The 15,315-nt window shown below is 36.2% G+C and overlaps 1 protein-coding gene and 1 pseudogene across 1 annotated transcript; both read left to right on the top strand.

Moving 5' to 3' along the window:
* The first annotated feature begins 404 nt into the window (after window positions 1–404).
* LOC131176050 (metalloendoproteinase 1-like) lies at window positions 405–1,442 on the top strand. The gene has a single exon (XM_058141153.1). It carries the CDS (start codon window positions 415–417, stop codon window positions 1,318–1,320), a length of 906 nt encoding a protein of 301 aa, XP_057997136.1. The 5' UTR covers window positions 405–414; the 3' UTR covers window positions 1,321–1,442.
* Window positions 1,443–14,890: 13,448 nt separating this feature from the next.
* Window positions 14,891–14,985, top strand: LOC131176129 (small nucleolar RNA R71; annotated as a pseudogene).
* Window positions 14,986–15,315: the final 330 nt, after the last annotated feature.

Here is a 15,315-nt window from a genome sequence, read left to right as displayed (position 1 = left end):
TTTAACAATGTATAAGACATACTTTTAAAGTATAAATTTATTATAGTGAGTAATTAAGAAATCAATAGCTTAAATTTTGATAATTCTATTCTTTAAAAAAAAAAGTTCTTAAATTATATAAAAAAAAAAAGTCAAGCAGAACAAAACTCCATCGTTAAAAAAATAATTTATTCTAAAATGAATTGATAAAACTTTAAAAAATTGAGTAAATACAATTATATAAAATATAAAAATATTTTCAAAAATAATATAAAATATAAAAATTTTCCACCCCAATTGACACGGCAAAAGCGCAAGGGGCGCAGAAATTTGTTAAATTAATGCAAAGGCTAATTTTTTTTTTTCCAGGAAGTGTTGTAGTTAGAAAATGATGTCGATATTATAAATAGCTAACATAAATCACCAAGTTAAAAAATGTCATTCTTCCTTACAAATACAATGGCTCCTAAATTCCCCTTCTTCTATCTTTTGATAGCCTTCCTCTTTCTTACAATCCAACCGTTTGTGTCTCAGTCCAGAATCTTGAAATCTGAGGACCAAACTTTGAAATCCCTTCAAATTTTGGAGGAAGTCCACAAGGGCCAAACAATTGCTGGGCTCAATAAAGTGAAAAAATACCTCAACAAATTTGGATTCTATGCAAATCCAAATGATAGCAATCTAACCGATGATTTTGATGATCACTTGGAGTCTGCACTCAAAACGTACCAAAAATATTATCATCTCAACATTACTGGAAGCCTCAACTCCAATACCATTAAAAAAATGATGATCCCTCGATGTGGAGTTCCTGATGATATCACCAATCTCACATCCCTGAACCAGTCCCTTTATAATTTCCCAAGTGGGTTTCCAAGATGGTCTGAGTTTGAACTCACCTACTCGTTCAGCTCCAGTGTCCCTGATGATCAAGATTTCAGGTCAGCTTTTGCACAAGCTTTTCAGAGCTGGGAAGGTGCATCCCAATTCAAGTTTAAAGAAGCATCAGCTGATGAAACAGTAAATATTGTGATTGGGTTTTACAGTGGTGATCATGGGGATGGAGTGCCTTTTGATGGGCCTGGCAGGGTTTTGGCTCATTCTTTTTTCCCACAAGATGGAAGGTCCCATTATGATGCAGATGAGAGTTGGAGTACAAATCCTGACATGAACCACATGGACTTGGAATCTGTGGCTCTTCATGAATTAGGTCACGTTCTTGGACTTGCACATAGTCAAGATCCAAATGCTGTTATGCACTCAGGAATTGCGCCTGGAACTATCAAAAGGGATCTCACACAAGATGATATTCAAGGCATACAAGCCCTGTATCCTAATTAATTAGTCATCTTATATATGTAAGTTTTAAGAAATAAGTGATTGCAGAAAGGTAAAATATGTTACAAAATTAAGTGATCGAATACAGTAGATTTTTTGTGGTATCCTATCACTGACAAGCTTAAGTAGGGGTAAGCACTATTCGGTTTAAACTAAATAAATAGAATCGAATTAAGTGATCGAATACAGTAGATTTTATGTGGTATCCTATCACTGACAAGCTTAAGTAGGGATAAGCACTATTCGGTTTAAACTAAATAAATAGAATCGAACCAAACCACTTTAATTTAATATTTCAGTTCAGATTTTAAGATAATTCAATTCGATTCGATTTTATATTCTAAAAATTTTGATTATTCCGATTTGATTCAATTTTAGAGAAAAAAAATCGATTAAATCAAACCGAACAATTATTTTATTAATTTTTAAATTGATTTATTTTATATGAAATTTATAAATTATATATAATTATATATATATATATAGATTGTTTAGTTTCATTGGTTAATGTTTATTAAGTTCAAATCATGGTCAAATTCATACCAAATAACTTGAAAATCAAGTCTAAATTAAAAAGCCATAAAACTCAAACCCGATCGGTTCAAACCCAATCGAATCGAAATAAAGCGGTTCGGTTTGGTTCGATTGTTCATTCATTTCAGTTTGATTCATTTTTTAAAATATAATAATTCGATTAATTCAGTTTTAATGGTTCGATTCAATTCAGTTCAATTCGGTTTGAACCGAATACTTAGCCCTAAGCTTAAGACCTCTTCAACTTTTCTTAAGTGGAGTGAGAGATTTATGAAGGGTCACCACTATATAATCCAATGAATTATAAAAAAGAAAAAAAATTAAAAAATTAACATATTTTATATTATATTAGTTGATGACCCGCACAATGCAGCGAGATTTTCCTTCACAGTGATATAATGATATAATTTTGATATTAATGATATAATTTTATAGATATTATAATAATAATAATAATAATAATAATTATTATTATTATTATTATTATTATTATTATTATAAAATAATAATAATGTCAATCAAAATTGATGCGGAGCATTATAGTTATTTAATTTTAATAGGAATATTTATTAGTTATCCAATTTCACTTAGGATTAATTATTTCCTATTCTATCTAGATTTCCTATTATATTTATCTTTATCTAAAAGATTTTTTATTGTATTTATATTTATCTAAAATTTCTAAATAATAGTTATCTATTCTAATTGGATAGATTTTAACAATCGTTCCTGAACTTATCTAGTTATAACATTACAGTCCCTCAACTTAAAAATGTAACATAAAAACCCCCCATCAACTTTCAAATTTTACACAGTAAAATCCCTCTAACCTCCAATTACCAGTTTTTCGGTTAGACGCTGATCTGAACAGTTTCAGCATGGAGTTTAGTCAGTATTTCTCTTTTTTCTCTTAAGTCGTATGTAAATTGAATTATTTTTCTCTCTATAGATAGAATATTTTTTCATGCATAAATAGAATAATTTTACACTTTGCATAAAAGAGGAGAGAGAAATATTGACTAAGCATCATGCGGGAGCTATTCACATCAGTTTCTAACTGAAAAAGCAATAATTGAATGTCAGATTTTACTATACAAAATTTGAAAGTTTATTGGGTTTTATGTTACATTTTAAAGTTAAAGGAATGTAGTGTTACAACAATATAAGTTTAAGGACAGTTATTGAAATTTATCCTATTCTAATTGGTTTAGGATTATCAAACCCTATAATACCCTTCATTATATTCAGATTTTGTAACTTTGTTTATTTTTTCAATTTCCAATAAAGTATCTTTGCTTATTTTTATCTCTTTTTTCTTAAGGTTTTGGATTAAACCTTTTTTGTTCTTTGGAGATTTGTTCTTGTGACAATCTCTACACACTACACGATGTGTGAAGTGGTATCAAAATAAGGATTTCACCCTCATTACGATGGCTAATACTGGTGGTGGTGTTGACAATCAACCTCGTGATGGAGATCAGGGGTTACCATCTATTTGGAGAGTAATCGAAGAGCACCAAAACTCTATAACATAAATTATGCGACAGTTGCAAGAGATCCAAGAGCAATTGTGCACTAGGGTGAATGTTCATGAAAATAGGAATCAGAACCTATTCAAACCGATGGAGCTAACCCTAATAGAGCCGAATTTGATGCTGATCTTGTCAATCCAAGGAGAAGAGTTATGATGGATGATGAGGAGATGGACTTGAGGTATGGTGCACGCCAAGGACAAAGGAGAGCTGGCTGAAATTTCCAATAAAACTACAGGAGGAATGATGATTTCAAATTGAAGATGGATATCTATACCTTTAATGGAGATCTTGATGTTGAAGGTTTTCTTAATTGGTTAACTAAAGTAGATGATTTCTTCAAATATGCTGAAACTTCGAAAGAACGAAAAGTCAAACTAGTGGCCTATAGACTAAAGGGTGGAGCTTCCATATGGTGGGATCAATTGAAGGAAACTAGACAGCGAGAAGGGCGCAATCCGATCACTTTATGAAGGATAATGGAGCAATTATTGAGGGGAAGGTTCCTACCTCCTTATTATGAGCAATACCTCTTTAAATCTTACCAAAATTGCTCACAAGGAACCACCCATAGTGTCAATGAGTGTACTGTAAAATTTTTATGTTAGTAGCAAGGAATCGCTTAGCTAAGAGTGATAGTCAACAAGCTGCAAGGTATTTAAGGGGTTTAAAGTCTTCAATACATGATAAAATTGGCATCCAAATGGTGATGAGTGTTCAGAGGCTAGAAAATTGACCTTGAAAGCTGAGATGGTGATAAAGCAAGAGCCTTTTAGAAGGTATAGAGATAATAAATTTGCAACTGAAAAGGAGAAAGAGAAAATAACACAAGGGGCCTCTAGTTTGTATGGCACCAATGCAGAGAAGAGCAACAACAAAGCACCAACAGTTGGAGGTAGCAAAGGTGCCAATTCTAATGCACCTAAAGCTTCTAATCCTTATGCAAAACCTATTGCTATTAAGTGCTATAGGTGTAATGAGATTGGGCATCATTCAATGAATGTCCCAAGAGGAAATAAGTTAATATAGTGGAAAGGAGCCTAAAGATGAGGAAGAAGAACTTTGTGGACCTAATGGGGATGATGTTGAGGAAGAATATGAGTAAGAGAAAGGAGTTTATATGGTGAGAAAATTGATGCTTTCACCTAAAGTAAAAGATAATACACAAAGACACAAACTCTTTTGCACTTGATGCATAGTGAATGGGAAAATTTTTTATTTAATCATTGATGGGGGAGTCAAGAGAACATCATAAGTCGAAGAGCTATCCAAAAACTCTCCTTGACACTCGAGGCAAATCCACATCCTTACACTATAGGATGGATCAAGTTAAAGGAATTCAAGTGAACGAGCATTGCAAAGTTCCTTTCTGTATTGGTAAATATGTTGATGAAACTTATTGTGATATTATTGACATGGATGCTTGCCATATTTTGGTGGGAAGTAGTTTGATGTTGATGCAAAGCACTCTGGTTAGAAAAATACATACCAGTTGGAGAAGGAAGGGAAAAATTACACTCTTGTACCAATTGGAGAAAAGAAACCTACCAAAGCTTCTAAAGTGGATGAAAGGGATTTTCTCTCAATTACCAATAAGCCTTCTAAATTTGTAACCAAGTGCAAGGAGATTAAACAGGTGCATCTTTTGGTGATAAAGGGCAAGGAAGGAAAGAAAGAGGAGGATCCAAGGCATTTGCTAATGGAGGTGAAAAGCCTATTGAAGGAATTTCATGATGTGGTTCCTGATGAATTACCAAATCTACCTCACTACAGACTGAGTCCTAAAGAAAGTAAGATCCTAAGGGAGAAGGTAGAGGAGTTATTGTAAAAGGGGCACATCAGCATTACTAACACCAAAGAAGGATGGGGGTTGAAGGATGTGCATTGACAGCCGAACTATTAACAAAATTACTATTGGGTACAATTTCCCAATCCCTCGGTTGGAAGAAATGCTTGATCAATTGGAAGGATCAGTTATCTTCACCAAGATTGATCTAAGGAGTGACTATCATCAAATAAGAATTCGTCCTGGAGATGAGTGGAAGACAACATTCAAGACAAGGGACGAATTGTATGAATGGTTAGTCATGCCCTTCGGGCTAACTAATGCATCAAGCACATTTATAAGGCTAATGAACCAGGTACTTAGGCCTTTCATTGGTCAATTTGTAGTAGTGCATTTTGATGATATTCTTATCTTTAGTAAGTCCCTTGATGAGCATATGGGGCATATTAGAGAGGTACTTAAGGTGTTAAGGGAAAACAAGCTATATTCTAATTTGAAGAAGTGTATTTTCATGACTAGTAGCTTGTTATTTTTAGGATTTGTAGTGAGTAAGGATGGGATTAAAGTGGATGAAAAGAAGGTAAGGGCTATTAGAGAGTGGCTTACCCCTAGAATGGTGAGCAAAGTGAGGAGTTTCCATGGTCTAGCCACCTTTTATAGGAGGTTTATTAAGCATGGTGGTAGCATTGCTGCACTTATTAATGAATGTTTGAAGAAGGGGAATTTTGAATGGGGTAAGGAGTAAGAAAAGAGTTTTGCCTTGATTAAAGAGAAGCTATGTACAGCTGTCTGCTGGTTTTACAACCCCACAAGTGCACGGATCGCTAATAAGTAATAAAGTAGTGAGTAGAGTATCATCCCACAAGGAATTTAATTAGCAAGTACTAAACTACACGACAATTATGACTATCTAGGCTACCAAATATAATAGGAGAGTGAATCTAATTTATTTTAAGTTCTAAAAAATAAGAGAACAATAAACTTAAAATGAAACAATCCGTCAAAACAATTCCAGAATTAAGATTTCACCCTTTAACCTTATTATGGATTCAATCTTGTCTATTCATTGGATTGACAATTGTTACTTTGATGAAAATTAATCCTAAGGTATCCTAAGTCCTCTCTCAAGGCACCTAAGGTGTATTTCAATTAAAGCTAAACCCTACTTTCGTTGGTGATTAGTCCTAATAAAAACTCTTTAAGATCTATGATTAATTATGAAATTCCACGAAGGATTTCAGCCTATCTCTAGATTAGATTTTCTAAGTTTAATACTCCAATTTTCCAATACTAACTTTCACCTTTCAGTTCTTCAATTAGTATCTTTTATCATGTCTAAGTGGGTACCGACACATAGTATGCATTAAGAATACAGAACATTAAATCAAAGAACAAAACTCAAATCCAATAGATAAAACTCAATATTTATCCATAATAATGATTACAAGCATTACTCTCCTAATTCCAAAATAAAGAAACTACTCACTCATTGTGAGTCTAACAAACATAATAAAAGTAAAACAAAAGAATATAAAAATAGCCTAAAGAAATAGAATAAAAGAACCGAGGAGAATTCTCTGCAGCTTTGAACTTGTGGAACTTCGGTTGAGGACTCCCCCTTGATGCCAATGCATTATTCTTCAAGACAGCTTGAAGAGAATGATGAATATGTATGTATACGAGGATGTGTGTATGAAGATCGGGATCCCTTTCTTTGTTTTCTGCTGCTTCTATTTATATTCAATGTCCTAGGGTTAAGTTTTTAAAGTCCCAAAGGTATCAGAAGTCTATTCTGAGTGTAAAAATTGGAGTTGGAATCAAATCAGGAAACTGGTTGTCGGCTGATACATGGGCCGTGTGTCATTACATGGCCCATAGCCATGTAACTTACTGGAACTTAAAGGTTGCATCTCATATTTGGGCAAAAGGTTACACGGGTCTTGGCTAGTTACACGGGTCCAATTACACGGCCCATGTTCTGTTGTTCTTCTAGAAATTCTTCAAGCTTTGCTAGGCAAAATCTTACATGGGTCTCCGTAGGTTACACGGGTCGTGTTACACGACCCATGTACTATGTCTCCTCTAGACTTCATTGGCTTTCTTCTGGCAGTAAGTTATACAGGTCTATGGTATGTTTACATAACCCATGTAAAGTGTATCAGTAATAATGCTCTTCTTCTTGAGTTTTTTCAAGCTTCCTTCTTTACTCCTATGCTTTAGAACTCCCTCAAAATGCCTCAAAATATGCAGAAAATATAGAATTTAGTGCAGAGCAATGAGATTTACAAAAGTTAATGAATTTGATGATTATGCATGAAATTACTTATCTAAATTCTATGAAATACTGTACAAATATGCTTAAAAACATCTATATAATACAAGTATATCAAATACCCCCAAACTCAAACTTTTGCTTGTCCTCAAGCAAATCAAAACCTTTTTAGAACACATTTTCAGGGAAAACTCAAAAATATAACCATAAATTCAGTATGCATACAATTGAACTCCTTTCAATCCTCCATACCTACTACCCTCTTTTAAGGCATAAGGGTTTCAATGGCTGCATGTTTAAAGCTTCATCCCCTTCATAGTGTTTTAACTAATTATTCCTCTATGTAAGGCTATTAGTAAGTCATAAATAACTTATTTTATCATGATAGATTTAAGAAACACTTACTCCCTCCAAATTTGCCTCTATTGAAGATTATTGGTGAGTTTGATTTAATTCCAACTCCATAGGCACATCTTAATTCCCTATCCCCACTAATGTAGCACACACTTTCAAAAGATCAAAAGGTCTTTAGAAAGGTTGTAATGGGGTTAAGGGATAATGATTTTGTTACCAATGATGGGTTTTAAGGAATGCAAATATGAGGATAGCTTTCATGCACAAAGTTCTAAGTATACCAAGTTTATTTTCTTGATTTTGTGTGGGAAAAAAGGGTTCTTTATAGTGCTAAGCATACTTTCATGGTACATTTGGGACTTTTTTTTTAATATGTCCCTTTTTGTCCTCTCCCCCAAACTCATTACTTTTGCTGGGTTGAAAAGGCAAATTTTGCTTTGATTTCAATTGCACACTTGCACTCTTCATAGTTTCCACACCTTCTCCTCATCTTTCTCTTTTTGTACTTAAAATACCTATCCTTTTATGCATTAGGCTTTCCTCAAAAAGGGTAATGGTTAGTGTTTAGGCTAGGGGCTAGGTAAATAATTATGGGTAAACAAGGAAAATTATATAGGTAAAAATATGGGCTCAAGTTGGATACAAGGAATATATTGTAACTAGGGGTGCCTAAGGCTTAATGAGGCTATATCAAAGAATATCTTAATCATCTCTTTGTTAAGCATATGCTAGGATTTCGCCTCGATAGGTCTATGAGACATGTTCTAGAGCTGGTGAGGCATTTTTTTAGGTTTGTTTGTATTTTAAAAATCTTCTCCTAATTTTGCAAGTTCAATGTGAGATTAATAGCTATGAAGGGGTTTAACTAGTCTAGCTCCGCTAAGGTGATTAAGTTTTTCACAAACAACCTTTTGCCTATCCAGATACATTCATTCCTCAATTCCATGGAGTCCAATTATTAGCTTATTAATATTTTTTGTTATAATTCTAAGTTAAAAATTCTTAAAATTTGTAAAGAAATTTTCTGGATTTTTGATACACAAGTATAATATGGATATAGTTAAGCGATGTAATGAAATGTAAGGTGAATACAATGCATGAAAAGCATCTGTACCCCTAAACTCAAATTTGACATTGTCCTCAATGGCAACACAATATGCAAAATTAAGAGATAGCACAAAAATTTACGAAAAGGCATATCATGCTTTAAGAGTTTAAAGTTTGGACAAAATAGTAAGGAGTAGAGACCTATACACACAGTTTAGAACTAAGGTATATAAGTTTTACATGAAAGAACCTATCCTAAAGTCCTAACTCTAGAAGGTCTCTGATGGTGATGATAGTCCCTTTGCATCGAACCTCTCAATTAGCATATCGAGCTTGTTGTGGGCTTCTTAGAGGCTGTCTTCGAGCGCCTGCATCCAGTTGTCGAAGGTGGTCTCCATGCGCTGAAGGTATGCGAGGACGAGGTCTGTAGGTGGTGGTGTGTATAGAGGTACTCTAGTGGGGACTCATGGTGGAGTGGCTCTTGTATTTCCTCCTAGGCCTATGACAGCTCTTCCCTTACTTCTTCCTACCTAGGGATGTCGTTCCCTTCTGCATCAATGAGGAAGCATGTGTTTCCAACCTTCTTGTATATCCCCAAGGATAGGCAGATGGTTTGATCGATCCTGGTAATGCCGATGATGGAATGCAACCTGTGATGTCCAGGGATGAATCCAAAGTGGAGTGCTATGGCTGTGATGAGGCTGCCAAGCACTATGTGCCCCATAAGCTGGTGTGATATGCGGCATAGATGGTTGCATAAGAAGAAGCCGGTGCTACAATATTGGCCAGTGACCATGCACCATAAGAAAGCTCATTGGTGTTTATAACGCCCAAGCTATCACTACATCCTGTGATGGTGTGAGCAGGCTAGCTTTGTATATATATCTCGAGTGGGGCTAGTGATACCTGAAGATTTGGACTTGTTAGAGTTGTAGACATCAATGTTCAGTGTAATGGAGTGCCAGAAATCAATATTGTTGTAAATCATCCTATTTTGCGAAATTTCCTAGTGCCCGGTGCTGTCCAAATAGAATATTGCATTAAATTCATTTATGTTCATTACCTGATCAACACCAAGCAGTCTAAACTCAATCCTACCCCTGTCCTCTCTATCTGTAGGCCATAATGTGGCCTTAAAGGTCCCGAGGAGCTCAAGTGTGGTGTCTCTATAGGCTGGGAACAGGAGTTGAACAAATTGAGTCCGTCCAATGCTTTCAAGTAGCCCATCTATCTCCTCTTGTAGTTCGAGTTGAGCGAAGTCTATGTATTTTGTTGAGATAATTCTCCTATTTTGAAGCCGTGCACATGAATCTCTGTGGGTGGAATCGCGAAATGGCCAAGCAATAGAGAATTATGGTTGTGGTGGCTATGGGGGTTGTGGTTGAGGTTGGGGTGCGACTTACATTGTGGTTGAGGTGCTTAAGGTGGGGCTTGCTATGGTTGCTTTATTATTGGGTGTTGTGGTGATGGCTGGGGTGGTGAGGATGAAGAATATCTTCTTTGTCTTAAGGAAAATCTAATTCTTCTTGTTGGACATTTAGCAGGTTCCATAGATGTTTAGAGAGGGAGAAAAGCTAGGGTTTGTGAATGAGGTGGAGATTTGAGAGGTATTTGAAGAGGAAAAGTTATGGAGAGGAAGAATTCTTGAATGGATGGGAGTTTAATGGTGGGAGGAGCATTTAAAGAGGCCCTTTGTCTCTTCGTTTCGCACATTTTTGCACCCCTGGGTATCGAGTCTACATGGGTCATGTTTCAAGGACCAGTGTAACTTTCTGTCCAAAAGTTGCTTTATTAAATAGGTTACACGGTCCGTGTAAAGTTATTTGGGGACCCATGTAACTTTCTATCTCCCTTAAACTTAGAATTGTTCTGCCCCTATATGATGCATGGGGCGTGTAACATTACACATGGTCAAACCTGTGTAAGTTTCTGAAGCTTATGCGAATGTGTTTTTGGGATTCCAAGTTTTTACATGGAGCGTGTAAAACTATATACACAGTAGTGTAACTTTCTAGCTCTTCTTTCTTTTTTTTATATATATTTTATTCATGCTAAAATTTCCCTATCTATATGAATGAAATGAATGCAAAGATTAGCAACAAATTTACTTCCCCGATTTTGTGAAATCTACTCTTGCATGGTTTTGACTTGACATTTCCACTCCTCCCTTGCTTTTAGTTTCTTGCTTTTGCAGAATTAAGATTTTGGGTACCTTCAAGATAGAATATAAAAAATTAAAAATGGAAAGTAAAATAATGCAAATTAAAAGAAAGATTACAAAAGTTTTGGGTTGCCTCTCAAGGAGCACTTATTTATATTCATTAGCTGGACTGTTCTTCATCTTTATGGTTAAACTGGAGTGGTGCTATAGGATTGGGTGAATCCATTCTCAATTGTATCCCCCAAGAAGTATGGCTTCAATCTCTGCCCATTAACCTTGAAGGTACTTGAGGTTTTGCTCCATAGTTCTACTACTCCATGCGGGAAGACTTGAGTTACCTTGAAGGGTCTGGACCATCTTGACCTCAATTTTCCTGGCAAGAGTTTTAACCTTGAATTGAATAGCAGGACAAGGTCTCCTTCCTTGATTTCTTTCCTTGTTATGTGTCTGTTGTGCCATCTTTTAGTCTTGTCGTTGAAGATCTTAGCATTCTCATAGGCATCCTGTCTGATTTCTTCCAGCTCATTGAGCTGTTAAAGCCTTTTTTTCTCCAGTAGCTTTTAGGTTAAAATTTAGGGTTTGAATTGCCCAATAGGCTTTATGCTCAAGTTCGACAGGGAGGTGGCGTGATTTTCCATAAACCAAGCGAAAGGGTGTTTTTCCAATGAGAGTTTTATATGCAGTGTGGTATGCCCACAGTGCATCATCTAATCTCATAGACCAGTCCTTTCTTGAGCGATTGGCTGTTTTCTCAAGGATATGTTTCAGTTCCTTATTTAAAACTTCTACTTGACCACTAGTTTGAGGATGGTAAAGTGTTGCCACTTTGTGAGTCACTCCATATTTCTTCAATAGTGTTTCAAATTGTTAATTACAGAAGTGACTTCCTCCATCGCTGATTACTGCCAGTGGTGTGCCAAATCTTGTGAAGATGTTCTTCTTAAGGAATTTTGTGACCACCTCTAGCATCATTTGTTGGTGTGGCTATTGCTTCTACCCATTTTTCCACATATTCAACACCAACCAGAATATACTTGTTTCCGCACGAAGATAGGAATGGACCTATGAAGTATATTCCCTACATATCAAATAGTTCTATTTTAAGTATACCGTGCAGTGGTATTTCATTCCTTCTTGAGATGTTCCCTATTCTTTGGCATTGATCACAAGTCAGCACAAAGGATCTCACATTCTTAAATAGATTTGGCCAGTAAAACCCTGCTTGTAAAATCTTAGCTGCTGTTTTTGTGGTGCTAAAATGTCCTTTATATGATGATGAATGGCAGTACTGTAAAATGCTCTCTACTTCCTCCTCTGGTATGCATCTTCTTATCAGCCCATCATTGCATCTCTTGTACAATAGAGGTTCTTCCCATGTGTAGAATCGCACATCATGCAGGAATTTCTTTCTTTGCTGGTAAGACATATTAGGTGGAAATACCCTACATACAAGATAATTAACAAAGTCAGTATACCATAGGGCTTGGGGAAATGCTAATAATTGCTTATCAGGGAATGAGTCATCGATTGGCAAATCCTTAATGTCCCCTATATCTTCCTATTTCAGTCTTGAGAGGTGGTTAGCTACCACATTCTCGGATCCCTTTTTATCCTTGATTTCGAGGTCAAATTCTTGTAAGAGTAAGATCTATCGAATCAACCTTGGCTTTGCTTCCTTCTTGTTCAAAAGCTATCGGATGGCAGCATGGTCTATTTATACAATGACTTTTTATCTAAGTAGGTAGGATCTGAATTTGTCAATTGCAAATACCACTGCTAGGAATTTCTTTTCCATGGTAGCATAGTTGATTTGTGCATCGTTAAGTGTTTTACTGGCATAATAAACGGAATAGATCTTTTTATCCTTCCTTTGTCCAAGTACTGCTCCAACTGCATAGTCACTTGCATCGCACATCACCTCAAATGGCAGCTCCCAATCAGGTGGTTACATAATTGGTACTGAAATTAAAGCTTCTTTAATCCTTAGTGTGGAGGGGAGAAGTTTCAGTTCTACCTATTTGGTGTCTTTCTGTAACTTGCTTTTGGGTTGTTCCTCCTTTAGCTCTTCCACCTAGAAGGCTTGAGCTAAGGGTAGGAATGGGCTAGCTTCCAAAGATTGTGCACAAACTGCAATTTCTATATTTTCATTATCTGCTGTGTGGCCATGCACTATACATGCTTTAGGAGGATCTTCAGGATATCTTTTTGTGAAAGTCTTCTTCAACTAGCTTGTTAATTATGTTAACCCTTAAGCATTCATTATGTTCAAGTTTATGCTTCATTGCTCTGAATAAGTTGAATTCCACTTCTTCATCTCCTACCTTGAGAGTTAACCACCCATTCTTAACATCTATGATAGCTCCGATGGTTGCCAAAAAAAATCTTCCCAAGATGATAGGAATTTGGACATCCTCTTCCATCTCCAGGATAACAAAATCAACAGGAATGAAGAATTTTCCTACCTTGATGGGGATATTTTCTAGGATGCCAATCGGGTACCTGACAGACCGATCAGCCAATTATAGTGAAATTGTTATGGGTTTGAGCTCTCTTACATCTAGCTTTTTACATATTGATAGAGGCATCAGACTCACACTTGCACCTAGATCATAGAGTGCCTTGTCTATATTCATGTTGCCAACAATACAAGGTATAGAGAAGCTTCCTAGATCCTTGAGCTTTGGTGGCAGCTTGTTTTGTAATATGGCACCGCATTCCTTTGTAGAGCAACAGTCTCATAGTCTTCCAACCTTCTTTTCTTTGAAAGAATTTCTTTAAGGAACTTAGCATAGGATGGCATCTGAGTAAGTGCTTCTGCAAAGGGAATGTTAATGTAGAGTTTCTGTAAAACTTCTAAAAACTTTCCAAACTACTTATCTAATTTAGCCTTCCCGAATCTTTGGGGAAACGGTAAAGGATGTTGATATGGCTCTGGTAACTTCCTTTTCTTCTTTGTTTCCTCTTCCTGTTCCTTTTTAGCTTCTTCCTCCTTCTCCTCTATTTGGTTATTAGATTCATCAGAGGTTTTCTCAGTTGATTTTTCCTCTAATTGTTGTTTTTCTAATGTCTTGCCACTCCTCAAGGTAACTTCCTTACAGTGCTCTTTGGGGTTCATCTCTGGTTGACTTGGTAGTTTACCAACAACCTTGCTTGAAGAACTTGCCTGTTGAGCAATTTGGTTTTTAAGCATCTTATTGTGGGTGGCTAGTTGGTCCATTTTGAAAGCTAACTGCTTTATCATTTCATTCTGCTATTGTTGGACTACTAGAAAGCCTTCCATCATGGATTCCATAGTCAACTTTGGTTCAAGCTATTAAGGTTGAAGGAGTGGTGGCTGTTGCTGCATTAGGTTTTATCCTCTGTTCTGAAAACTTATGGGTGCTGGTGGTCTGTACCCTTACTGCTTGTTCATGGATTGATTCTGCGAGTTAGACCATGAGAAGTTAGGGTGGTTTCTCCATCCAGTGTTTGAATATGGATTGTTGAGCTACCTCTGGTTGAAGTTTCCTTCGTTATTCACATAGTTTAGTTGTTCTATAGAGGGTTCATTGAAGTTGTTACATTCTAAAGTCATACACCCACAGCTGTTGCAGTGTTGATTGCTCATTCCTATAACATTGGCTTGAATTCTGTTAAGGTTTTTGGTAAGCCAGTCAAACTGACCATTTATCATGCTTAGGGCATCCAATTCTATGATCCCTGCTATTCTCCTTATATCTCCCTTTTCATTTGACCACTCATAGTTGTGATAAGCGACCCTCTCCAAAAGTTCTAGGGCTTTTCCTACTGTTTTTTCCATTAGGACTCCTTCTGCAGCTGAATCTACTGTGCTCCTTATAGAGGGCAATAACCCATTATAGAAATTTTGAACTAGGAGTCAATCTTCTATGCCATGGTGTGGACATTCCCTCTGTAAGTCTTTATATCTCTCCCATGCATCATAGAGTGATTCACCTTCTTTTTGCCTAAAGGTGTTGAGTTTAACCCTCAATTTTTCAATCTTCGCAAGTGGGAAATACCTTGCTACAAAAGCTTGTGAGAGGTCTTCCCAAATGGTGAATGTTCTAGCTGGTTGAAAGAGTAACCACTTCCTTGCTTCATCTCGAAGGGAGTATGGGAATGCTCTGAGTCTTATAGCTTGATCAGAGACTCCATTTATCTTGAATGTATCACATAGGGCAAGAAAGCATTGGAGGTGGTAGTGTGGATCTTCTGTAGGTGAACCTCCAAACTGGGTCTATTGAATCATATAGAGCCATACCGATTTGAGTTCAAAATTATTGGCCTCCACTGTGGGTCTTGTAATGCTAGG

The sequence above is a fragment of the Hevea brasiliensis genome, chromosome 18 (genome assembly GCF_030052815.1).
Source record: "Hevea brasiliensis isolate MT/VB/25A 57/8 chromosome 18, ASM3005281v1, whole genome shotgun sequence".
Taxonomy (NCBI): domain Eukaryota; kingdom Viridiplantae; phylum Streptophyta; class Magnoliopsida; order Malpighiales; family Euphorbiaceae; genus Hevea; species Hevea brasiliensis.
Note: the sequence above shows the minus strand (reverse complement) of the source record. Positions and strands in the feature narration are given on the sequence as shown.

Bases quoted from the DNA above. Each gene is read 5' to 3' on its own strand.
- LOC131176050 (XM_058141153.1), top strand. From the start codon at position 415: ATGTCATTCTTCCTTACAAATACAATGGCTCCTAAATTCCCCTTCTTC.